The sequence below is a fragment of the Saccharomycodes ludwigii genome, chromosome II, assembly GCF_020623625.1.
Source record: "Saccharomycodes ludwigii strain NBRC 1722 chromosome II, whole genome shotgun sequence".
Taxonomy (NCBI): domain Eukaryota; kingdom Fungi; phylum Ascomycota; class Saccharomycetes; order Saccharomycodales; family Saccharomycodaceae; genus Saccharomycodes; species Saccharomycodes ludwigii.
The window spans coordinates 1,149,154-1,175,945 of NC_060201.1; the positions used below are offsets into that span (position 1 = coordinate 1,149,154).

A 26,792-nucleotide genomic window follows, 5' to 3' on the forward strand; every position below is an offset into this window, starting at 1 on the left:
GCACAAACAGGTCATCTCGAGAAAATAACACTTTTAATCGGAGTAATGCCTAACTTTTATAAAACAATTTACAAATTAACATGTATCAGGGGCATAAATGCTGTCATTATTTATCCTTTTAGTTAATAAAATCATAATTGAAAGGCTGATAACCCACAACAATGTTGTAATTATTTGGTTTAAACATAATAAATTAGATCTGCTTTATTCCTTGAAGTATTTGTTTCAATCTTATTTAAAGCAACTATCATTTCTTGTTATTAATTTTCCCCTAAATTATACAAAAACAACAAGGCAAGTAAGAAGAATGTCAATTTTTATTATTTAACTGAAAGTAAAGGAAAAAAGCAATAAGTTTTAAAACATTTTTATTGCTTTTCATTTATTTAATTTTTTTTTAATTTCCCCCCTTCGATTTGTTTTATATTACAAACGAAAAATGTATGTATAAATACAGTTGAAAATAATTTTATAAAATTTGTTATTTTGGCCCGAGTATTTTTAATTCCTTCCTGTTTTTTTTTTTTTTTCCTTTCTTTCTTACATTTTGTTATAATGTAAAACAGGAAAAAAAAAAAAACTAAGGGAGTAATGCAAATGAATAAGTTTGCAAAAATGACCATAAATTCTAAAACAGATGACGAAAAGTCAACAATATTCGATCATGCTAATTATCGCAAAAAAAGACAACATACCTTTTTATTAAAAACAATTGCTAAATATCTATTTTTATTTGGCGTCTTTTTTTATTTTATTTCCGTTCCACAGAAACATGGGGTTTTCAATATTTTTAATAATTACACTAAATATAGTACTGATGCAATTGAACGGTTATATTTGGAGACTTTGTCAACTAGCAATTTTGCCGGCAATTGGTCAAAAGTATACACTTCTATTCCACATTTAGCAGGAGAAGGTTTAGAATTGGTTAATTTTACCCAACAAAAGTTTGAAGAATATGGGTTAGCAACTGAGGTGGAAACTTATGATGTTTATTTCAACACGCCGGTTTCTAGCTCTTTGAAGCTATTATCCACAAAGGCTAATTCCTCAACTGTCTATGAGGCAAGCTTAAAAGAGGATGTTTTATCTGAAGACCCAACTACTGGCGGTGATGATTTAGTTCCAGCCTTCCATGGCTACAGTGCCAGTGGGAACGTTACTGGTAGTTACGTTTACGTCAATTACGGGACGAAGAAGGATTTTGAAGTTTTGGACACATTAGGTGTTAATTTTACGAACAAGATTTGTATTGCAAGATACGGGGACATTTACCGTGGATTAAAAGTTAAGTTTGCTCAAGAGGCTGGATGTAGTGGTGTTTTAATTTACAGTGATCCTGGTGATGATTATTTCCAAGAGGTTGATGGATATAAGCCATATCCCGAGGGGCCAGCCAGGAATCCATCCAGTTTGCAAAGAGGATCTGTTCTGTTTTTGAGTCAAGGGCCAGGTGATCCAACCACACCTGGGAAGGCAAGTCAAGGACCTGAAGTTGTCAGAGAAGATCCATCTGACTATATTCCTAGAATACCATCGTTACCTATTTCATTTAAGGAGGTCAAACCGATATTGGAAAAATTAAATGGATATGGTGTTAATTGTTCTGCTATCGAGGGAGATGGCAAGAGTTGGGTTGGCGGTTTACCGGGATTTGATTACTGGAGTGGACCCAATCCTTCCTATGAGTTGAATCTATACAATAACCAGAGCTATGAGATTAAACCTATCTACAATGTCTATGGTACTATGGCTGGTACAGATTCTAAGGCTGGCTATATATTAGTAGGGAACCATAGGGATGCTTGGATTAAAGGGGGAGCTGGAGATCCAAACAGTGGGAGTGCTTCTATTTTGGAAGTCATCAGAGCGTTAAATGAGGTCAGTATTGGTACTGGATGGAAACCTAAAAGAACGATTGTGTTTGCTTCTTGGGATGGTGAGGAGTTAGGGTTATTAGGTTCAACAGAATATGGTGAAAAGAACAAAAAAACTCTAAAGTCTAATTGTGTTGGTTACTTGAATGTTGACGTTTCAGTTAGTGGTACCAATTTGAATGTTCAGAGTTCACCATTTTTAAACAAGATTATATTAGAGAGTTTGAAACAGGTTAATTATGATGATGATATGACTTTGTATGATCATTATTTTAGCAAACATGAAAAGATTGGTATTTTGGGTAGTGGATCAGATTACACTGTATTTTTAGAACACTTGGGTATTCCATCGTTAGACATGGGATTTACCTCTGGTGATGAAGATCCAGTTTATCACTACCATTCGAACTACGATTCTTATCATTGGATGAGTACTTTGATGGATCCAGGATTTAAATATCACAACAAGTTGAGTCAACTATTTGGTTTGAGTTTGCTAAAATTGAGTGATAGAGAGTTATTGAATACACATATTTCTGATTACAGTGTTGAGTTGAAGGGGTATTTTGATGAGTTAGTTTCCAAGTTGCCTGATTCTTGGTTAGGATATTCTCCAAGTGTTAGTGGTATGAGAACAGGTGGGAGAGGATGTATGAAAATGAGAAAGGGTATGGAAGAACTAACGAAGCCAACATTAGGTGAGTTGGTGAATGGGACTAGTTTAGAATTTAACAAGTTTATTAACACTAGTATAACTACTGATTCTCAAACTGATTCTTTGCAAACACAATATGATCATATTGACGAATTACCATTTTATAAGAGAATTGCTTTAAGATGGAAGATTTTTGGATTCAACAAGAAGTTACAATATTTTGAGAGGATTTTCTTACACAAGAAGGGGTTGAAGGGCAGACCTTGGTTCAAACATGTTGTTTATGCCAGTGGTAGAGATACTGGTTATGAAGGGTTTGCATTCCCAGGTTTGAAGGAAGCGTTGGATGATTCTAATGTAGAAGATTTCTACTATTGGACTAAAGTACTTCATAAGATTGGTAAAAAGCTTAATAAGTTGGATTAATTTAAAAATATATGTGCTTGGATAATTGATATATGTAGGTAAAAATTGAGAGTAAAATTTATTTTAATCGGATTAAAAAAGTCTAATTTTTAATAAATTATATAATTTATCGTTATCGTACCGAAGATTAATTTTTTATTATTCGAAGCCAAATGTTTTTCTTTTCTTTTCTTTTCTTAATAACCGAATTAAATTATTTAGTTAATTACCGAGATTTAATTTTTCTTTTTTTTTTTTTCATTTATTCTTAAAGTTTAATCTCATTTTAATGTAGATTTTGGATACAATGCCATGTGCTTGATTCTTATATATTTATTATCTTTTTTATTTTATTTTCCTATTTTGACACTGACACCAGTATTCGGGTACAGCCGAAATCGTTGCTTTTTAAATATTCTGTGTGACCTTTAACAATAATTGTAGTTAGTTACCTCGGATAAAATTTAATAAAAATTAGTAATGAATTTGCACGTTATCTAAAAACTAAATTGCACACGGATGTTCCATTGATTGCTATTGCATAGTTTTCTCCCCCTTTTATTTTTTCGTAATTCTAGTTATCGATAACATTATTATTGCTACTATTCAGTCAAATTCTTGTATTTCTTCTTAATACAACCAAAAACATTTATGCTAATAATAAAAAGGCAATTAAACAGAACAAATATAAAAAAAATTCGGTCATTAATTATGCTGAGCTTTCTGAGCTTATAAATTTGCTTTCAATAACTTCTTATCTTGAGTTATTATTACATCCGAATAGTTTGACAACAAAAGCTAAAAAAACTAAAATGATATAAAAGAAGCAAATTGTTACCTCTATTTTATTTCTATTTTATTTTATTTTCTATTTCTTTATAATTGTTGTTTTGACCTACAGAATTTATGTTACCACAATTGTTTCATATTACTTTATATATATAATCTAAACGCAACTAAAAAAAAAAAAAAAAATAAAACAAAACCACCAGATAACAGACTAATACACGTATTTAATTATATTATGACTGTATTATATAACAACAGTGATAGCAAAGATGCATCGTTGTTTGAAGAAGAGGGCTACTGCAGCAACTACGCCAAACCACGTACCTTTAAAGAAAAATTATACTTTTTTCTCAAAAGCGTTTTTAAATTGGGGCTGATAGTTATGGTCTTATATAATTTAATTGTTTCACCCTTAGTATCTAATAGATTAAATGGGGGTTTGTTTTTATCGGCCCCTTTAATATACAGTTTTACAGCAATTGAAAGGCTATATTTGGAGACTTTGTCAACTAGCAATTTTGCCGGCAATTGGTCAAAAGTATACACTTCTATTCCACATTTAGCAGGAGAAGGTTTAGAATTGGTTAATTTTACCCAACAAAAGTTTGAAGAATATGGGTTAGCAACTGAGGTGGAAACTTATGATGTTTATTTCAACACGCCGGTTTCTAGCTCTTTGAAGCTATTATCCACAAAGGCTAATTCCTCAACTGTCTATGAGGCAAGCTTAAAAGAGGATGTTTTATCTGAAGACCCAACTACTGGCGGTGATGATTTAGTTCCAGCCTTCCATGGCTACAGTGCCAGTGGGAACGTTACTGGTAGTTACGTTTACGTCAATTACGGGACGAAGAAGGATTTTGAAGTTTTGGACACATTAGGTGTTAATTTTACGAACAAGATTTGTATTGCAAGATACGGGGACATTTACCGTGGATTAAAAGTTAAGTTTGCTCAAGAGGCTGGATGTAGTGGTGTTTTAATTTACAGTGATCCTGGTGATGATTATTTCCAAGAGGTTGATGGATATAAGCCATATCCCGAGGGGCCAGCCAGGAATCCATCCAGTTTGCAAAGAGGATCTGTTCTGTTTTTGAGTCAAGGGCCAGGTGATCCAACCACACCTGGGAAGGCAAGTCAAGGACCTGAAGTTGTCAGAGAAGATCCATCTGACTATATTCCTAGAATACCATCGTTACCTATTTCATTTAAGGAGGTCAAACCGATATTGGAAAAATTAAATGGATATGGTGTTAATTGTTCTGCTATCGAGGGAGATGGCAAGAGTTGGGTTGGCGGTTTACCGGGATTTGATTACTGGAGTGGACCCAATCCTTCCTATGAGTTGAATCTATACAATAACCAGAGCTATGAGATTAAACCTATCTACAATGTCTATGGTACTATGGCTGGTACAGATTCTAAGGCTGGCTATATATTAGTAGGGAACCATAGGGATGCTTGGATTAAAGGGGGAGCTGGAGATCCAAACAGTGGGAGTGCTTCTATTTTGGAAGTCATCAGAGCGTTAAATGAGGTCAGTATTGGTACTGGATGGAAACCTAAAAGAACGATTGTGTTTGCTTCTTGGGATGGTGAGGAGTTAGGGTTATTAGGTTCAACAGAATATGGTGAAAAGAACAAAAAAACTCTAAAGTCTAATTGTGTTGGTTACTTGAATGTTGACGTTTCAGTTAGTGGTACCAATTTGAATGTTCAGAGTTCACCATTTTTAAACAAGATTATATTAGAGAGTTTGAAACAGGTTAATTATGATGATGATATGACTTTGTATGATCATTATTTTAGCAAACATGAAAAGATTGGTATTTTGGGTAGTGGATCAGATTACACTGTATTTTTAGAACACTTGGGTATTCCATCGTTAGACATGGGATTTACCTCTGGTGATGAAGATCCAGTTTATCACTACCATTCGAACTACGATTCTTATCATTGGATGAGTACTTTGATGGATCCAGGATTTAAATATCACAACAAGTTGAGTCAACTATTTGGTTTGAGTTTGCTAAAATTGAGTGATAGAGAGTTATTGAATACACATATTTCTGATTACAGTGTTGAGTTGAAGGGGTATTTTGATGAGTTAGTTTCCAAGTTGCCTGATTCTTGGTTAGGATATTCTCCAAGTGTTAGTGGTATGAAAACAGGTGGGAGAGGATGTATGAAAATGAGAAAGGATATGGAAGAACTAACGAAGCCAACATTAGGTGAGTTGGTGAATGGGACTAGTTTAGAATTTAACAAGTTTATTAACACTAGTATAACTATTGATTCTCAAGTTGATTCTTTGCAAACACAATATGATCATATTGATGAATTACCATTTTATAAAAGGTTTCCTCTAGAATGGAAGATTTTTGGATTCAATCAGAAGTTACAATATTTTGAGAGGATTTTCTTACACAAGAAGGGATTGAAGGGCAGACCTTGGTTCAAACATGTTGTTTATGCCAGTGGTAGAGATACTGGTTATGAAGGGTTTGCATTCCCAGGTTTGAAGGAAGCGTTGGATGATTCTAATGTAGAAGATTTCTACTATTGGACTAAAGTAATTGGTAAGATTGGCAAGAAATTGAATAAGTTAGTGAAGAGCAAGGATGGTACTTTTTGAATTCTTGTTAAAGTTTTATTTCAATTCACTATAATTTTTTACCTAACGAAAGCTAAAATATGATAAATGAATGGGTAAAATAAATAAATAAATTAAATAAATAAATAAATTAAATAAATAAATAAATTAAATAAATAAATAAGTCTAAATCAAATTTTTATGAAATCAACTAAATAAATAACATAAATAAATGTGAAAACAAAGAAGCACAGGTTTCAGAAAAATCTTTGTTAGATAATACATATGTTTCGCTTTGTACCTAAAAAAAATGATGATATAAAAATGTATAAGAGAAATGTGTAACTCCCCCCTCCTCCGTTGGGGTTTTAAAAAGTGATAGATTGTGAGCAACATTTATGTATGAATATGAAGAAAGTTACCAATTCATACCAGATAGCACTTTTACGTTAGCAAAGTCATTCTTTTTTGCAACAACAGATGGGCTAGCATATTTAGTAGAAATATTAGATTTTTTCCTAGTAGTAGCGGAACCATCCTTTTCCACCTTAATAGTACCTGCTTGTAAGTAAACTTTAATATCATCATTGTCACCATGTTTAAAAACACATCTATTTCCATAGGGACATACACCATATTTTTTCCAATTATGGCACGGTTTAGTTCTATAATTTTTCCCATTGATTTCCTTAATTTTTAATTCGTGTAGACCATGAGCAAATTGGCATTTAGACCCATACTTACAATCTCCAGTGGTAGTAAAAGTTTCACACAATTCAGTCTTGTATAATGATTTATTAACCTGTTTTGCAACATTCCGAGAAGAAAGATCCTGCTGATAAAGGACCTTTTCTTGCTGTATAAACTCTTTCTCTACAAAGTTTGGTTTAGTAGAAACAGTTGATGTTACGGACAAGTTTCGTTTATCTTTGTTGTCAATGGGAACTGTGTCAACATTTTTGTTTATTTCTACATTGAGAAATGGAAAAGAAGAGTATAAGCCACCAGTGTTATTGGTAGGAAAATCATTAAATGGTCGCTGAGAAATGGAGAGGGAAGAAAGTAGCTCATACAAATCATTATGAGGGGCCATAGAGTCTGTATTTTTGTTAGAAATAATGTTTTCCTTGGTAAGCATGAAATTATCATCTTCATATTCATAGTCATTGGAAGGAGTAGTAGTACCACCATTACTATCATTTAATAGAGTAGATAAATAATATCTTTCAATTTCTTTGATACGTTGGTCGTATAAAAATGAATCCATTGCAGAAGTATTCTCCATAGCGGGGGTATTGTTGTGCTGTTTTTGTTGTTTTAATGGGTACTCAAAAACACTTGAAGTATAGGAGGATTGTGAATAGGTAGACATTGGTTTTTATCTTAATATTTTTGGTTTCTTTTGAATGTGAAACAAATAATAAAGTGCAACGTTAATGAGTAGTTGATAGTTTGGCAACGGGTGTAGTTGTTGATAATAAATTTGGAGACAATGTGTAATTCTATAGGTTTAGGATTGTAATGTTAGGACGAAAGAAGGGGATGAAAGACAAAAGAAGAGGAAAAGATAGAAATGAAAAGAAATAGAATAGGATATATATATACCACGATGATATTATTACAGATTTGGAGGGTGCGATAATTATTAAAGTAACAAAGATTTGTAGGGTGTGAATTGTATATTAGAAAGGGTGTAAAAAAAAAAAAAAAAGAAGGATAACATCGTTTATTATTATTAATTTATATAAGCTGCACCCACACCCACAATCAACTTAGCCTTTAACTAAATAAAATTAAAATTTACACCCTCTCGCCAATTCCGATCTCACGTTCACTTTGTTTTCTCTCAAGCCCGCAGTCCGTCGTGCTATGTGTGTGGTAGCACGTGATCGTATATTATTAATTACATACATTAGTACATTAGTACATTAGTACATTAGTACATTACAACATTAGTACATTATCACATCACCACATCACCACATCACCACATTACCACATTAGTACATTCCTTATTTCCCCCCGTCGTTCTTTTTCTTCATTTTTTCCTGCTTTCCAGTTTCATTTTAATCCTTCATCTCTTTAACCAATCTTGTTCCCACGTTAAAAGAAAATCAATCAAACAAAAGAAAAAAATATATATATATATTATGACTGACTATAAAGAAGAACAACTACAAGAATTAGATATATTACAATCCATCTATCCAGATGAAATATCCATCATTAATAATGAATTCCCAGCAATTGCGTTGCAAGTTAATTTACTAATAGAAACTATTCCCAAAGATACTTCTTCATTCACCGCGGAAATGATTGATTGGGAGTATCACTTAAATATTATGTTCAAATTACCAGAAAATTATCCTGATGTAGCTCCACTAATTGAGATAACCCCTATAGAAACCAAGAAATCACATATCAAAGAAGAAGAAGAAGAAGAGGAAGAAGAGGACCAAGCATATGATGAACATGGAAACCCTATCAAATCCAAGATCACTGATATACCTGGCAAAATTCATTTTGATGATGAGTATATTCATGACAAACTTTTGTCCCATACAATTCCATCACAAATAGAAAATGACATGTTATTAGGAATGCCTATGTTATTTACACTTATTAATTCCATCAAGGAAGATGCTGAAGAGTATTACACTGAAAAATTACATCAATACGAATTAAAACATGAAAAAGAAATCCAAGAAAGAGAATTAATAGAAAATGCCAAGTTTGTCGGGACCAAAGTCACCAAAGAGACTTTTAATGCTTGGAGAATAAAGTTTAGAAAAGAGTTGAGCTTGGACGAAAGAAATAAGGAAAGGTTAATGAAATCACATGGCGGTAGATTGAGTGGTAGACAAATCTTTGAACAAGGTCTAGCTGGTGATGACGACGATGAACAAGAGTTGATAGAAGGTGTAGCTGTTGTATGATTCAGCATAAATATATGTATATGTATATTTCTCTTTTTTATTAAAAAAAAAAAAAAAAAAAAAAAAAAAAAATTTTTTTTTAAACAAAGCAGATGATTTTTAAATTATACACAAATATAAATGTTTCGATGAATTGGTTTGATTTTTCTTTTTTTCTTTTTTCTTTTTTTTTCCAATAAAAAAAAATATAATAATAATAAAATAAAAATAAAATAATAAAGTACACATTATCTTCTTCTGAAATATTATCTTTTTCTGAAATAAACAGAATAAATCCTTTCCCTTTTTATACTTTTAAACATGACTTTTGGAGTAGGAAAATAAATCATCAAATAAATCATCTTTCTTGGAAGTAGTATTGTTATTAATGGAAGTAGTAATGTTATTTGTATTACCTGATAAAGCATCCAAGCTTAACAAGTCATTGTCTTTTGTAGCAGAACCACTACTAGCAGTAGTATTACTAGTACCAAAGATATCAATTGTATTATTACTTGTATAACCGGTAGTATTTTCACCCTGGAAATCACCAAAATCATCATCATCATCATCACTATTATTATTAGCCCAAACGTTCTTTTCATGTGTTAAGGAAGTATTAGTCGTGGGAGTTGCGGGTGTCTCTTCCCCACCAAAATCCAATAAATCAACTAAAGGTTCACTGTTATTATTGGCTGGAATATTATTATTTTGCTGTTGTTGTTGCTGCTTCCTTCTTTGTTCGGACTGTTTAATTTGTTGTTTTAATATCTCTCTTCTTTGTTTACGTTGTTTATCGACAATAGATCCATTTCTTCTAGGAATGCTATTGCTTGTACCACTAGTCTTTGCACTGTTATTATTTTGATATTGACCAAATTCATCATCATCATCATCAACAACATCATCATCATGTAATTTATGACCGTTAGTATTTCCTACGTTTCTTGCATCAGTATACTCTTCATCGCTATCGTCATATGAGCCGTAGACTTGATCAGGATCATATGATGGACTACTGCTAGAAAGGCTTCCTCCTTGTAAAACTTTGACTGCATTTTTCTTTGTTTTAATACGTTCCTTTTTCAAAAATTGAGGATCTTCTAAATATTGTATGATGGTCTCACATTTCTTTTTAATACCGCGCTCATGTATTTCCATTTTGCCATCGTTACTAAAATCAATTTTATAATTCATAACTTCCCTTGACAAAATATGCTTATGAGTTAAACAACAATTTTTGACCTGATCCACTTCTTGTTTAGTATCGGTGTTCAATAGCAAATATTCGATAACAATTAAACATTTTAAAACAACTCTCCATTCATTACCGTAATTTACGTATTGTTTACGTGCTTTTTCATATAGGTTTTTGGATCTGGTGGCCATATGATCAATTAATCTTTTTAAAACATATTCGGTAATTAAATACATCGGAACTTGAAACTTGTTACGCATGATCTTGGATAAATGTTTTGGTGTTGGACCCCAGGCATCTGTATTTGTTGCTCTTCTAATATCTATTTGATATGGTTCATACTGTACAATCATATTCTGAGCAAATCTAGCCGCATTACGAATATCATGAATACCCAAATTACTTAACTTTTTAGAAATACCGTCCATTATTAGAGCTTATTTGATTGAATTATTTTTCTATCTTTTGTTATATATGTGAACTAGGTGATTGAAATAGAAAAGGAAAGACGCTAATTTATTTATATATATATAATTTTTATTTTTTTTATTTTTTTTTATTTTTTTTTTTTTTTTTTATTTTGCAGATTGTTATATAAAAAGCAAGAAAAATAAAAATTTTCGCACAACGATAACAGAGAAAAAAAGAAAAAGGAAAATTATAAATAATAAATTAACCAAATTCATGCTCGTTGGTCCCATGCTGTTTCTGCGTGTTTTCTCAGCATAATGCACTTATTCTTTTTTTCGGGGTGTATGTGGGTTGTAAGTCGAAAAGACCGATACAGTTCGGACGAAAAAACCTTTTTTTTTTTTTGTTTTGAAAAAAATAAAAAATAAAAAATAAAAAATAAAAAATAAAAAATAAAAATAAAACATTCAAAACAAAAAAAATCGTAAAAAATGATACAAATTTCGCCACCCATCCTCTTACAACACAATATATCATACGATCATAATAAAAGTGCATAAATGGAAATGACTTGGCTTATTTTTTTTTTTTTTTTTTTTTAAAAGAAGTATAAATCTTGTATATTATATCTTTTTCTCTTTTAATTTTCTTGTCATGTTAAATTTAGCTCTGCTATAAACAAAATTATATATTGATATATATGTATGTTTAATTGCTTACAATTCACCAGATTCAGCAATAACAACCTTAGCTCTTGGTGCACCACTTGGAGAACCTAAAGATTCGATTTTCTTGACAACATCTAAACCGTCAACAACTTCCCCAAAGACGACATGCTTACCATCCAACCATGGACATGGAACAGTGGTGATAAAGAATTGAGAACCGTTGGTGTTTGGACCAGCATTGGCCATACTCAACAAACCTGGTCTAGTATGTTTCTTGGTAAAGTTTTCGTCTGGGAATCTTTCACCATAAATGGATTTACCACCAGTACCATTACCACGGGTGAAATCACCACCTTGCAACATGAAATCTGGAATAACTCTGTGGAATGGAGAACCGCTGTATCCAAAACCTTTTTCACCAGTACATAAAGCTCTGAAGTTTTCAGCAGTCTTTGGAACAACATCGTTGTACAATTGGAAAGTAATACGGCCCAATGGCTTACCATCAGCTTCAACGTCGAAATAAGTTTTAACCATTGTGTTTGTTTTTTGTTTTTGTGTTTGTTTTTGTTTTTTTGTTTTTTTTTTAAACTTCTACTTCAGCACTTTTGTAACAACTTTTAAAAAAAAAAAAAAGAAAAAAAAAAGAATGAATTGACTTTATTGTTTAACACAGGTTAAGAGAAAAGGTAAGTGTGGTAAGGAAAGAATATCAATTGCTATTTATATACACAGGGAAAAGAAAGAAAGAAAGAAAGAAAAAGAAAGAAAGAAAGAAAGAAAAAAATATATTATTATTATTATTAGTTATTGCTCCCTTGGAAATGGTTGGAATATTGTCGATGATGCCTTCCACAAATATTTTGATGATTGTTAATTATTTTTTTTTCTTTAGCACGCTTTTTTAATACTTTTTTAGCATAATTTAAGTTCTAGGGGGAGGGGGTGCTGTGGGAACGAAGGGGAAGAAGAAAGAAAAAGGGCAAGGGGCGTCTATTCCATAAATGAACGAACAAAAATTTGTGAAGGGGAACATTTACAATTCTAACCCTCAATTAACACCTCGTGGAAAGTGATATATCTTTGTAAATCAAAGCATCGGATCATTCTGTCTTCTTCTTCTGTCTTCTTCTGCCTTGACAAAATATATATGATCCGGGTAAAAATACACGTCATTAGTAAGTATACTTCAAAGTCGGTCATTCCGCTAACGTTTCTTTTTTTTTTTTTTCTTTTTTCTTTCTTTCTTTTTTCATGTCCGAGTAAAACTTTCATTCAGTACATATAAATATACTTTTATTTTATTTCTTTTTTTTTTATTTTTATAATGACCCACTGTGCTAACACAACCCTTATATGCTTAAAAAGAAAAAGAAAAAAATATAAAATAAAACAATAGACGAAGAGTAATATGTTTAATAGATCAAAGAGACCACAAGTCATTGGTAATAACCCATTAAATACACCAATCGTGATTCACAAAAATACTGATAATATCCAACACTTAAATGATCAGGAAATGCTAACGTTTTTATCTGATTTTATCAATACAAGAGAACAAATAACCATAGATACAAACACAACTTCTGTTGGTGCTACTACTAATAATAACAATAACTACTTTACTAGTTCTTTGTCACATTTGAAAAGAATTGAAAGGGATTTTAAGGGATTGCCTCCTACTATTCTAGAAGGTAGCAATATTGATGAAGATGTGGATCAAAAAATAGTGGAGGGTGAAAATGAAGATGCCACCACCACTAAATCAGCCACTGGGGCTGGCAAAAAGTTAAAGTTTTCTGATTAACTGCTGTGTATGAATAAAACATATGCCCTGTATTATGTATATATATCAAAAAAAGGTTATGTACGCATTAATAGCATAAATCAAATGAAATTATATGTGTTATTTGGATTAATACATTACGGAATACTTGATTTTTTTTTTTATTATATAAAAGAGCTGATTATGTTTTTCTTGAGATATATATTTCTTTTCTTTTTGTAGGAAGCTAAAAGACAAAGCAAGATAAAGTTTTTGAACATTATTTATTTTTAATCCACTCATTGAAGTTCTTGCTCGAATGATTTTCAAAACGGTGATATAAAAAAAAAAAGAAAAAGAAAAAAGACAGTCTTTTTGATCAGCATCACGCTGTTATTTTTTCTCTCTCTCTTTTTTTTTATGAGTCAGATTTACCTCTAAATTTCCCTATTGGTTAAACATCTGTACATCACTCAAACATTACAGTAATAACAACTATTATATTTTTTTTTTTTTTTTCATATGAAATAATAGAAAAAAAAAAAATTTTTTTTTTCCACGACCGAAACTTCACTCACCGTTTTTACTAATCTTATGCTTATAGTACGATCTTTAATAATATATATATAGTCATGTTCATTTTTCATCCTTCTTTTCCTTCTTTTTCTTCTTCTTCTTTTTTTTTCCGTTTCTCTTTCACATAAAAGTATATGTGTATATAAAAAGTATAATCAATAGCAAAGAAAAAAAAAAATTCCAAATAACATTACGTTATATTTTAGCCCAAGAGAAAATTCATACCTTATGTCCGGTTCTACTAATAAGAAAATTGTTGGTGTTTTAGGTGCCACTGGTTCAGTTGGCCAAAGATTTATTTTATTATTAAGCAATCACCCAGATTTCGATTTAAAGGTCTTGGGTGCTTCACCACGTTCCGCTGGTAAAAAATATATCGATGCAGCAAACTGGAAACAAACAGATTTATTGCCATCTAACGCTGCTGATATCGTTGTTGTAGAATGTAAACCAGAACATTTTGCTGATTGTGATGTTGTCTTCAGTGGGCTAGACGCTGATTATGCTGGTTCTATCGAACAAGATTTTATTAACAATGGCTTAAATATTGTTTCTAACGCTAAAAATCATAGAAGATTACCTGATGTTCCATTAGTTGTTCCAATCGTTAATCCAGATCATTTAGATATTTTAAAGAACAGAAAAGCTACTCAAGGAAAAAAGAAGGGTTTTATTGTTTGTATTTCCAATTGTTCTACTGCTGGGTTGGTTGCCCCATTGAAACCTTTAGTTGAAAAGTTTGGTCCATTGGATATTTTAACAACTACCACTTTACAAGCTATATCAGGTGCTGGTTTTAGCCCAGGTGTTCCAGGTATTGATATATTAGATAACATTGTTCCATATATCGGGGGTGAAGAAGATAAGATTGAATGGGAAACCAAAAAAATATTATGTCCTTTAAATGCTAATAAAAATGAGTTTGATTTGTTAACTAATGACGAATTGAAAGTTAGTGCTCAATGTAACAGAGTTCCAGTTTCCGATGGCCATACTGAATGCGTTGCTTTAAGATTTAAGGATAGAAAGAATGTTCCTAGTGTTGAACAAGTTAAGAACTGTTTGAAAGAATATGTTTGCGACGCTTATAAATTGGGATGCCACTCTGCTCCAAAGCAAACAATTCACGTTTTAGAACAAAATGATAGACCTCAACCAAGATTGGACAGAAATAGAGACAATGGGTATGGTGTCAGTGTTGGTAGAGTTAGAGAAGATCCAGTTTTGGATTTCAAAATGGTTATTTTATCTCATAACACTATCATTGGCGCTGCTGGTAGTGGTGTTTTGATTGCTGAAATTTTGAAGGCTAAGGGCTTAATTTAAAAAGTTGTATTATTTTTCTTTTTATTTTGTTTCATTTTTTTTTTTTCATACATATATATATATATATATATATATAATAGTAATAAAAAAGGAAAATTAAAAACTGAGAAGTTTGTTCTAAAGTGATAGTAATATAAGTTTTGATAAAAAAAAAAAAAAAATATAGCTTTACATATACTTTATAACTCAATTCTGTACAATTTTAAATGTAACGACAAATGTTTCCCTTCCCCCCTCCTTTCCTTCTAAATTTTTACCTTTAAACATAGATATAAACTTAGTCGGAATAAACAAAATAATAAAAAAAATAAAAAAAAAAAAAAAAAAAAAGAAATAATATCATTGATGTTAGTATCATTGTTACATTTAGATTCGCAAGATACAATATACGAACACATTTTTGAACGGTATATCGAATTAGAAAACAATTCAAACTATTTAAAACAAGATTTAGGCATTCAAAATAGGTCATTGGAATTGATTGAAATCGATATAGACCCACCACCAGAAAACTATTCTTCGAACAACAACAATAACAACCAAAAAAGAAATAAAGGGAAAAAAAGTAAAAGTGTGAAAACTCGAGAAAATAATAACTATCAAAATAAATGTATTAATGACAGCTACCATTTATCAATTAACCAAAGCCTCTGTTCTCTAAACTCCACTCAAAACAATAATTCTACAACTGGCTTTGTTTTATGGCAATCGTCTCCGCTTTTCATCAAATGGTTGTTATATCAGGAAAGTGCTTCTTTCTTCAGAAACGGACACACTTCCAGCGATAGCAAAGATACCATTCTTCCTTTATGTGATGAATCTACTATTTTATTAGAGTTAGGCTGCGGTATATCGGGCATTTTACCCATCATTTTATCGAATTATGTTTGTACATATATTGCCACTGATCAAAATTCTATATTAAATAAACTAAAAAAAAATATTTTATCCAATATAAATGAGATCAATAAAAGAGAAGTAATTAGTAAAACATTGGGTATCACAAAAAGCCAAGATGAAGAGTTTGAAAATTATAAACAATCGAAAAATGATAATCATAATACCAAAAAAGAGGTTGTTTTAGAGATATGCCCGTTAGACTGGGAACATCCTATGTCACCAGCAACCGATTTATTTCTAAATACTTTAATAACTTCGCCGTTAAAGCAAAACAATAATTTATTAATATTAGCTATGGATGTTATATATAATACTTACTTAATAGAACCGTTTTTGTCAACAATTGACACGATTTTCCAAAAGTATTCAAAGAAAAACTTTTTTTCAGGCAAGGTTCAGTGCTTTGTCGGTATTCAGTTAAGAACACAAGATGTTGTGGAAGAATTTTTGATTAAAGCAGTTGAAAAGCATCAATTTATGGTAAAGTTCATTGACGATCCTATGTTTCTTAACAAGTCCAGATTTGCTTATTATTTGATTGAGGTGTGATTTCAATTTTTGTTTTTTTTTTTCTTTTTTTTTTCCGAAAAAAGAAAAAAAGAAAACAATCACAGCCAAAATATTTGGTCTAAAATGAAAAGGGCCCAAATTAACAGTTCAAAAATTTGGTCAATTTTATAAAAAAAAATGGTTTTTATTTTTTTTTTCTTGGTTATTTTCAAATAAATAACAAATATATTTATATTTATATATACATATATATTTTTTTCTCAATTCATACAAAAGTAAACGAACTTGGGTTTTATATCATCAAAAAAAAAAAAAAAACAAGGCAGATAATTGAAAGGGGTGGATAAATAAATTAGACTCATTATAAAATACATAAAGAGAGTCTGTATAGTTTATCCAATTATTTATTTATTTCTTTTTTTTCTTTTTCATTTTTTTATATATCCATAGTAACTACAATTTCTCAATAATACACAAACAAATATACACCCATATCCATATCTGTTAAAAACTTTACTGGGAAAAGAAGTTCATATACTTACAAAGAATCAATACTTATTTGCTATTATGTCCGCATTTAACGGTTTTACACCTGTATCATCAGGATTTGATTTTTTTGATAGAAATGTTAACAATCAAGGTAATGCCCATAATTTTAATAACAACCGTAATAACAAAATTAACGTTAGTTTTAAAGGGAAATATAAACATTTGCCTCCTGGCCAACAACTTACTAGAAAAAAAGATTCTAACAAATTTAATGGTACTACCAACAAAAACACAAGAAATAACAATCTTGATAGCAACAACGACTATAATAAAAACTATTCCAATAGTAACAACAAAAATAAATATAGCAACAATAAAAAATGGAATACCTACAAAAAAAATGACCACAATAACCAAAATAATAGCCCAACAAGGGGAAATACACCAATCGTAAACAATAACAATGGACAACTATCATCCTCCTTGACTAAAAAGAAAAAGAAAAAAAAAATATATTTCAAGTGTCTATCACCCGATAAGGAGAAACAATTGGGTCCTTTAACACAGAATATTGATCCACTAGACTTGGGTTTTAGAAAAAATAGCAGCAAAGGTAATAACAATGTTACTGGAACACAAATTTTGAGAGAGGCGCCCAAATTTATGCTTAGACAACAACCACACTATGAAAGTAAACCATTTATTCAAGATTCCTGGGACAAACTCAATCAAGAAAAAATGATTGAATTAGAAACTAAAAATATATCAGATATTAACTATCTATACGATATTTTTAAAAAGATGCGTGAAAGTGAACGTACCACTATGGAAAAGAAAGGATTGGTAGATAAAGCAGAGGTTGCAAAAGATTTAACAGAAGCCATTAACTTTCAAGGGACATGTTTAGATATGTGTCCCATTTACGAAAGAATTAGAAGAACTGTGGAAAATAACGTAGCCAGTTATGAAAAGGATCAAAATACTGGTTTAATTGATAGATTTAAAGCCATTAAAGTTTTTGCAAGACCAGCTGCTTCTGCTCCTCCACCTTTACCCTCTGACGTTAGACCACCTCATATTTTGGTGAAAACTTTGGATTATATTGTTGATAACCTCATTCAGTGCTTACCAGATTGTGAGAGTTTTGTTTGGGATAGAATGCGTTCTATCAGACAAGACTTTACCTACCAGAATTATTGTGGTCCAGAAGCTGTTAATTGCAACGAGAGAATTGTTAGAATTCATTTACTAATTTTGCATATAATGAGTAAGTGCGATGTAGAATATAGCAGACAGCAGGAGTTAGAACAGTTACAAAAAGCGCTAATAACTTTGGGTGAAATATACGACGAGGTGGGTGGGGAAAATGAAGCCGAGTTTAGAGCCTATGCGTTATTAAGTATTATTAGAGATGCTGAATATGACCGATCCATTCAAAAGTTGTCGCCAAAGATTTTCAATAATGATTTGGTTCAATTAGCGATAGCCTTTAGAAGAATAATTTCCAACTCAAACTTCTACGAAAGGGGTTATTCTCCTGGTCCAAATGGGTTGAATTTGTACACTCAATTTTTTAAATTATTGAATTCCGCTCAAGTGCCCTTTTTGTTATCGTCCTATTTGGAAACTTATATCAATGAAATAAGGTTTTATGGGTTTTATTTTATAAAACAAGCAACAAACAAGAAATTGAAACCTCTACCTATGTCCTACTTAAAGAACATTTTCAGTTTTAATAGTTTTGAAGAAATTAATGAATTTTGCGAATATTATTCCATTGATGTAGTAGATAATGGTTCTTCTGTTGCCGTTCATAGTTTAAAACATTCGAGCCACTTAATACCGGAAAGAAAACCGTTGAATCAAGCATGGCTACAGTCAGTTGATTTAAAATTAACTAAATATACATCTTATTCAGCTTTAATAAACAGTGAGATTTCAAGCAGTTTTGCCTTCAACGCTAATACCAACTTTAACTCATTCAACAAATTCAAAGAAGAAAATCAATTACTTGTAGATACTTTGGATGATGGTGTAGAAAGAAATAGCAATAATGATGTTATGGTTAAACCACAGTCCATAGCAACTACAACTGATTTGTTTGGAAACAGCAATAACGGAAATCGTGAACTAGACAAATCAAGTACATTAGCAGGTTTTGCACCGCAACCACCAGCAAATACAACCAATTTTAATACCAATATTCCTAATATCAATTTTGGTACGGCGGTAGAAAGTGGGATGATCACTACAAAAAATGAAGGTATTGGTAACGATTTTGGTTTTAATATGGATGCGGGCAATAACGTTCCACAAACAGGTATGACGCCCTCAACAAATATTGTGCCATCGTTCAATAACGTGTTACCCCAATTTACAGATTCGTCAAGGGACTCATCTCAAAGAATTGACAATAACACCAATAGTAATCCATTATTTCAGTCAATCAAAGCTACTAATATGTCTACCTCTAATATTTTACCACAACTACCTGCTACTAGTACTACCTTTGAGACGACCTCCTTAAATGGCTCATTTCCTAATATTGGAAATAAAGGTAGCACATTAAGTGGAAAACAAACAGATCATAACGATTTTTTAGATAATAAAGATATAATTAATATTGAAAATAAAAAAAATGAAAAAAATAAACTTCAAGTGGAAAAAGAACTTGAAGGAAAAAAAAAAAAAAAAGGCAAGGAGGAAAAGAGGAAAGGGGAGGAGTGGGAAGAGAAATGGAAATGGAAACACAGCTGCATACAATTGAAGATGAAAAAAAAATGCAACAGAAACAAAAAATTATTAATGATGTGGGTGGTGAAATTATTGATAAAGTTTGCAAAGAACAGGTTTCCAAAATAGTGGAAAAATATGTGACTAAATTCCATGAACGAGAGCAGCAAATGCAAGAAATTGTAACCGGTCTATTTGAATCCTTTATACATGAACAAATTTATTTGATATACTTAGATTCTAGAGCCACTTTAATGAATGAAAAATTTACTAAAAAAAGAATATTGGAAAAATGGCTCAACTCTTTTAGGGAAAAATCATATAAAAGAAAAGTACTGGAAAAGAAGAGAAAAGAATGGGAAAATGTTCAAAAACAGATTGGTATAATTAAAAAAAGAAATATAACTTTAGATAACATGTTGAATGGTGAAAAGAATGGGCATACCAGTACTGTTGGAAACAATAGTAGTAAGGCAACTGCGAAAAACATATGGTTAACTCCTGAACATAATGAAAAAAGAAGGTATTCTTTATCAAAAAACTTGGATCGACATTCCCTTTATTTTAACAAAACAATTGATTCTCAGCAACTAGACTTGGAAAATGATTATTATAAAGTTTTACTTGCTACCCGAAGTAAACTAAATTTGGATAATGTGTCAAAATATACTTCTTCGTTTTTTAATGTTGACATAATTTTATTTTCTACTGATTGGAGTACCGTTACAGGTAAGTGGTTAACCCGCAAATTTGGACTTGGCGACACAGTTAACAAACCATTGATATACAGATCCTCGATGGTAAATAATTGTATTCAATTGCGAATTAATAAAATAGATACCACATTTAGTAATACATCGACTTTGTTTGAAAATCTTCAGTTATTGATTTTTAATACTGGTGTTACTGATGACAATATATTTGACCTAGAATTAAAGCTGAAACAGGACGGGGAAAAATTGATAGAACTAATGCATAAAATCTCATTACAATCTATTTATAAGATCAATATCTTAATTATTTATTGGGATTCCTATGAAACACAATTTACTTCTGACCAATTGGCCGCTTTTTTGAAAGTTATGAAAATTTTGGAGATATTTGGGCCCTTAATAAAAAGTATTGATGTTTTGAAAATGACAGATTCTAATAGCAGTGTAAAGCTACAACGTGGGTTAAAGGAATTGGCCAAAGATTTTAACTTTGAACTAAGTGGCGTTGGTGAAACAAAATATAGAGCGATGAGAAGTAAGAAAATGGAAGAACAAAAAACTTTACGAAAAGCTTCTAATTTGTTGTATTTTAATCATTTTGATCATAATATAGATGACGGCGAAACTAGTTTTTTAGTAGACAAAAACAAAAAAATAGATGGTACTGGCATTAATAGTAACATCATCAAGGATAATAAACTAACGACATCCGTTGATGAAAGAATGCATTTTATGCTAGAGCAGGAAAAATTGAAATATAATATGGAAAAGAATTTAAGTGGGAAAAATACTTTTAAGCACTTAAGATCACATATATTAGTTTCGCCTAAAATTGTAAAAAAAAAGAGAAAAATCTCTGTATTCTTATCTGATTCCAAAGATAGATCTGAGAACTCCAGTGTTAAACGGAAATATTCCAATGATAATAATCATAACAACAGTATTCAAAGAAGGGTATTTACGCCCACTGAAACAAGAAATATTATTGGAATGCCAAATAGCAGGTTTGTAGATATTACAGAAGATGGAGGCCAAGTAAGAGACAGTAATGTTATTGATGATGATAATATTGTGAATAATAATTATGATATGGATAGTAGTTTTAGTACAGTAGTGAAAAGGAACCCTAAAGTTGAAAAAAAAATTATCAGTACACCACAAACAGTATATGGTAATAAAAGAATAAGCAGTAATAATGTGAGGATTGCAAATAATTTAGATGCTATACCAGAGGCTCGCACCAAATTTTATCAAACTCCAGATATGATTAGTAAGCAATTAAATAGGGGTAATATTGAGGATACTGTTGATACAGGTTATGTTATTCCATTAAGCACAGGTGATTCCAGTATTAATTTGAGTAATATAACATTTGACACAGTTAAGAAAGGGAAAGGTGATATTATGAGCAAAAAATACTACGCAAAATATGGAAATACTGAAGATTATGCAGGTGCTAACGATAGTAAGTTTTTTAAGCCACAATCATCGAACGTTGTGGGTAAAGGTAAAAACAGCAACAACAATAATAATAGTTTTATTTTGAATAAAAAGTACACCAATTTATTATTAAATGACACATCATCTTCTTCTTTGTTGCCACCTCCAGAATCACCATCGCCGGAACCAAAAAAGAGCACAAAAAACCATAGTTACCCTGCAAGTAATAAGCACATACCTGCAAATATATTGGATTTGAAGAATTTGGTTGAATCTGTGAAAAAAAATATGCATAAAACTGATAATTATTAACCAGGAGCACAAGGCATTAAAAGGAGAAGATTGAATGATTTTATTTTGTTTTGTTTTCAAAAATTAGTTAGATTATTTGTAATTTTGTAAATATAATTAATATTTTATTACGCTTGAAGATAAAAGGTTGATGATAGTGGTGGTAAAATAAGCTGGTTGGTTTGAATCTTGGATTAATTTTTTATTTTTTATTTTTTATTTTATTTTTATTTTTTTTAATGTCAATGAGGGTTAATTGGACCCTGCATCTTTAAGATCACCCACATGGTCCCTGCTAATTGGTGAACTATTTGAGAAGGTTGTAATGTTTTAGATTATTACACGGTACGAATTATTTTAGATTTAACTTTTTACAGTGGCTTAGCCATTTATCTCTTTCAAATGATTCAAAAGAGAAAGAAAAAAGAAAAAAGAAAAAAGAAAAAAAAAACAATTGATTGTCATGAGGCTTTACAACAAGAATTCAAAAGGGGGGAAATACACACGCAATTATTTTTTTTTATCCTTTTTTTTTTTTCAAACGCCTGAAAATAGCTAAAAATATATTTATATATATTTGGTAACTCTTGCCTTTCTATTTTTATTTTAGTTTATTTTATTTCATTTTAAAAAAGATAAGAACTTCTTATCTTTATGCTTTTTAATAATTCATATATACATACATTTATATTAAAAAAAAAAAGAAAAGAAAAGAAAAAAAAAAAGAAAAATAACAAACTAAATTAAAAAAAAAAAAAACCATTAGTTATAGAAGGCCTATCACTACCATTTGTGATAATCTGCTAATACAGAAACACCTATCTATATACATATATATATACATATAAACATGGCTTGGGAACATCTAGAACCAACAAAGTCACACGTAGCCTATGCATGTGTAGCAGTATTCTCCATCATGTTTTCAGTTTTTTCTTTATTTGTTAAAGAAAAGTTATACATTGGCGAATCAACTGTCGCAGGTATATTTGGCCTTATAGTTGGACCCCACTGTCTACATTGGTTCAATCCAACATCTTGGGGTAATTCGGATTCCATCACTTTAGAAATTAGTAGAATTATATTATGTCTACAAATATTTGCTGTTGCTGTAGAATTACCGAAAAAATATATGTTGAAGCACTGGCTAAGTGTAACCATGCTATTAGTTCCAGTTATGACCGCTGGTTGGTTAATCGTCGGAGTTTTTGTTTTCATACTAATTCCAGGTTTTAGTTTTTCGGATGGATTATTAGTATCTGCATGTATAACAGCAACTGATCCAATTTTAGCACAATCCGTGGTTTCCGGTAAATTTGCACAAAAAGTCCCCGGCCATTTAAGAAATCTACTAAGTGCGGAAAGTGGTTGCAACGATGGGATGGCATTCCCATTTATTTATTTATCCCTAAATTTAATTATACACCATGGTCATGATCGGGTACGTGAAATTGTAAAAGACTGGATTTGCGTTACAATTTTGTACGAGTGTATATTTGGCTGCTTTTTAGGGGTTGTGATTGGCTATGGCGGTAGACATTTAATTAAATTTGCAGAAGAAAAGAAATTGATTGATCGAGAATCTTTCTTGGCATTTTATGTATGCTTAGCATTTTTATGCGCTGGTTTCGGTTCCATATTGGGAGTAGACGATTTACTAGTTTCATTTTCCGCAGGTGCCGCTTTTGCCTGGGATGGTTGGTTTTCCAAAAAGACCAAAGACAGTCAAATATCCACAGTCATTGACTTATTGCTAAACTTGGCCTATTTTGTTTATTTTGGTGCTATTATCCCATGGGAACAATTTAATAATGGCCATCTGGGTTTGAATGTTTGGAGACTAATCGTTTTAGCAATAGTTGTCATATTTTTAAGAAGAATTCCTGCAGTTATTGCATTTCGTCCCTTGATCCCGGATATTAAAACATGGCGTGAAGCTTTATTTGTTGGTCATTTTGGTCCTATTGGTGTTGGCGCCATTTTTGCCTCCATCTTAGCTAGGGCTGAATTGGAACATGCCAGCACCGGTGAAAAGACACCTTTAAAAAGCTTGCCTTTAGAAGGAACAAAATACTACCAATTAATTGCTACCATTTGGCCCATTGTTACATTTTTTATTTTAACTTCTATTATTGTCCATGGGTCTTCTGTGGCAATTATAGTACTAGGACGCCATCTAAATACAATAGCATTAACCAAAACGTTTACCACACATACTTCAAATGGCGGTAGAGGGCCAAGCTGGATGTCTAGGTTGCCAGCCTTGGATAAGGAAGGTAGATCCTTTTCTTTACAGCGTGTTGATACAATGGCACCACCCTTATCTTCCACTAGTACTGAAGATGAAAAGATAAGTTTTGAAAACAGCAATTCTGCCCAGTCGTTAAATTACCATAGACAGAATAATGGTTTGCCGGATGTTATTTCAAGAAACAGCACCATTGAGACGAGCGGCATTCCAGCTAGGCCAATCGGTGGTGCAAAGAGAAAAAAAGTTGGTTCTAGAATCAACAAAATTAGGAAAAAGAGGAAAGAATTGTTTAGTTTGGATAATGGTTATTCCGAATTAAATAAGATTGAACAAGAAAGAATCAAACGTGAAAAGGAAGCTCAAGCAGATGCATTTGCTTTAACCCCAAGGGTAAGACCTATCGAGGAAGATGAAAGAGATTACTTAGAAAGCCATCCCAAGCAACAACAACAATATCAAGGAGAGGAGGAAACGGAAGACAAAGATTCAGAAAGAAGTAATAGTGACGGTATTTTGGATTCTTATGATAAAGACCGCCAAATTGAAAAGACAGTTACCATGATGGACCAAGATAATACCTCTAACGTGATAGCACATTTAGATACTTTGGCAACAAACGTACAAGGTTCTCCCGATAAAATGTATATTAAAAATGAACTAGATTCTACTGCACATGGAGACTTAGAAAAGGGGCCAATCAGTGTTAATTATGGAAATGGCACTTCTTCTTCAACTACTAATGAGGAAGAAGAAGAGGAAGGTACTGATAGCGAGGAAGCTACAAATAGAGAAGATGCTAAGGACCGCGACAACCATGATCAAATTGCATATGCCGAAGGTAATAAAGTCATTATTGAAAATAGACATGGTGAAATTATCGATGAGGCTAGTTTGGATACACAAAGGCCTGAAAAGGATGTTGCTAGAAGAAAGTTGAGCAACCGTACACAAACAGAGGTTGGAAACTCAGAAAAGGAGGAAAGTGATGGCAGGTCTATCATCAGTGATACGGCAAGCAGGATTAGTACAGTTCCTAGCAATTCTAGTTACTTGAGAAGAGTCTTGACCCCCACCAAAAGCAATCCACTGGACAAGAAATATTTTGCATACAAGATTGATAACCATTTAATCATTGAAGATGGAAATGGAGACGTTTTAAGAAGATATAAAATAAATGTGCATTCATCTAATAAAAATAAATCTGGAGAAAGTATTGTTGAAGATGGCTCTACTAAGAAAAAAGCTAATACTAATAGGGAAAGAAGTGGGTCTGTATTTAACAAAGCATTGTCAGCTGTTGGTTTAGGTAAAATAACATCTAATACCTCGAAGATATCACCGCAATCATCACCACCGGCTGGTAAAAATGTTTTTTCTACAAACACTTCCAATAATAACACTAAACCTTCTCTGTCTATTAATACAAAAGTAGCAAATGGTGTTAAATCCAGTGAGTTAAACAGTGCTATCAGTACTAAGACAAATAACAGGGGTTCGACGCCGGTGTCTATGGTTAATACTAAAAGATTTGCCGAAGATAAAAGGAAGTTGACACCTTTGCCATCGCACCAAGATGATACTTACAGTGAAGATCAAAGCGATGGTACTCAATATAGCGAAGACCAAGATACTGGAACTGAAGATGACAGTAACTATTATTATTACTCTGATGATGATCAAAGTGAGGTTAACGGATTTAGAAAGTTAGGAGATTCACCAAGACCAAAAAATAGTAACGGACATAATCGTGATCTTGCCGATTCGGATAGGAAAACCAATACTAATAACAAACAGGGTAAATCTTTAGGTGAATACGGTACAGAAAGTTCGGATACTGAAGGGGAAGATGAAAGAGATGAAACACAATTTGAAAAATCAAGAAGACTAGCAGCTTTAGGTGCTATGCCACAACCTAGACAAGATGATGATGAAGAAGAAATTTTCTCCCCAGTTATTACACATCCTTCGAAGGCCCATAAGTTTCATTTATAGAAATGGAGGAAAAGAGAGAAAATGTAGACTAGATGAAAAAGTTTTTTTCCTTAAATTTTTTTTTTTTTTTCACCATTTTTTTTAATATTCATTTATTGAAGTAACTTTTATTTTATTTTATTTTATTTTATTTTATTTTATTATATAGAACTTAAACTTTTCGGATATTATAAAATATTTATTGGTGATTTTGTCATTTTTTTTTGTAGTAATAAATAGTAAATACTTTGCGCTAACTCGGAATGCCTCGGAACATTTGAAATCCGGATTCTATCGTATATTTTATATTTTATAT

General features: G+C 31.6%; 10 protein-coding genes across 10 annotated transcripts; 7 read left to right on the forward strand and 3 right to left on the reverse strand.

The window, feature by feature from the left end:
- Positions 1-615: 615 nt before the first annotated feature.
- On the forward strand, positions 616-6,361 carry SCDLUD_001775 (uncharacterized protein; the record flags this gene model as incomplete). Its single annotated transcript, XM_046080581.1, has 2 exons — positions 616-1,008; positions 5,264-6,361. The coding sequence occupies 2 exons, from the start codon at positions 616-618 to the stop codon at positions 6,359-6,361; spliced, it is 1,491 nt and encodes a 496-aa protein (XP_045935920.1).
- A 376-nt stretch (positions 6,362-6,737) lies between these two features.
- CTH1 (putative mRNA-binding protein CTH1) lies at positions 6,738-7,691 on the reverse strand (the record flags this gene model as incomplete). The annotated part of the gene is made up of 1 exon (XM_046080582.1): positions 6,738-7,691. One exon carries the CDS (start codon positions 7,689-7,691, stop codon positions 6,738-6,740), a length of 954 nt encoding a protein of 317 aa, XP_045935921.1.
- A 778-nt stretch (positions 7,692-8,469) lies between these two features.
- Positions 8,470-9,255, forward strand: GIR2 (Gir2p; the record flags this gene model as incomplete). Its single annotated transcript, XM_046080583.1, has 1 exon — positions 8,470-9,255. One exon carries the CDS (start codon positions 8,470-8,472, stop codon positions 9,253-9,255), a length of 786 nt encoding a protein of 261 aa, XP_045935922.1.
- A 294-nt stretch (positions 9,256-9,549) lies between these two features.
- On the reverse strand, positions 9,550-10,860 carry ENT5 (Ent5p; the record flags this gene model as incomplete). The annotated part of the gene is made up of 1 exon (XM_046080584.1): positions 9,550-10,860. One exon carries the CDS (start codon positions 10,858-10,860, stop codon positions 9,550-9,552), a length of 1,311 nt encoding a protein of 436 aa, XP_045935923.1.
- A 699-nt stretch (positions 10,861-11,559) lies between these two features.
- CPR1 (peptidylprolyl isomerase CPR1) lies at positions 11,560-12,048 on the reverse strand (the record flags this gene model as incomplete). Its single annotated transcript, XM_046080585.1, has 1 exon — positions 11,560-12,048. One exon carries the CDS (start codon positions 12,046-12,048, stop codon positions 11,560-11,562), a length of 489 nt encoding a protein of 162 aa, XP_045935924.1.
- Positions 12,049-12,922: 874 nt separating this feature from the next.
- On the forward strand, positions 12,923-13,318 carry RPA14 (DNA-directed RNA polymerase I subunit RPA14; the record flags this gene model as incomplete). Its single annotated transcript, XM_046080586.1, has 1 exon — positions 12,923-13,318. One exon carries the CDS (start codon positions 12,923-12,925, stop codon positions 13,316-13,318), a length of 396 nt encoding a protein of 131 aa, XP_045935925.1.
- Positions 13,319-14,080: 762 nt separating this feature from the next.
- On the forward strand, positions 14,081-15,178 carry HOM2 (aspartate-semialdehyde dehydrogenase; the record flags this gene model as incomplete). Its single annotated transcript, XM_046080587.1, has 1 exon — positions 14,081-15,178. One exon carries the CDS (start codon positions 14,081-14,083, stop codon positions 15,176-15,178), a length of 1,098 nt encoding a protein of 365 aa, XP_045935926.1.
- Positions 15,179-15,523: 345 nt separating this feature from the next.
- On the forward strand, positions 15,524-16,627 carry RKM5 (S-adenosylmethionine-dependent methyltransferase; the record flags this gene model as incomplete). The annotated part of the gene is made up of 1 exon (XM_046080588.1): positions 15,524-16,627. One exon carries the CDS (start codon positions 15,524-15,526, stop codon positions 16,625-16,627), a length of 1,104 nt encoding a protein of 367 aa, XP_045935927.1.
- A 528-nt stretch (positions 16,628-17,155) lies between these two features.
- On the forward strand, positions 17,156-19,939 carry SAC3 (Sac3p; the record flags this gene model as incomplete). Its single annotated transcript, XM_046080589.1, has 1 exon — positions 17,156-19,939. One exon carries the CDS (start codon positions 17,156-17,158, stop codon positions 19,937-19,939), a length of 2,784 nt encoding a protein of 927 aa, XP_045935928.1.
- Positions 19,940-23,104: 3,165 nt separating this feature from the next.
- NHA1 (Nha1p) lies at positions 23,105-26,497 on the forward strand (the record flags this gene model as incomplete). Its single annotated transcript, XM_046080590.1, has 1 exon — positions 23,105-26,497. The coding sequence occupies one exon, from the start codon at positions 23,105-23,107 to the stop codon at positions 26,495-26,497; it is 3,393 nt and encodes a 1,130-aa protein (XP_045935929.1).
- Between the last annotated feature and the right edge of the window lie 295 nt (positions 26,498-26,792).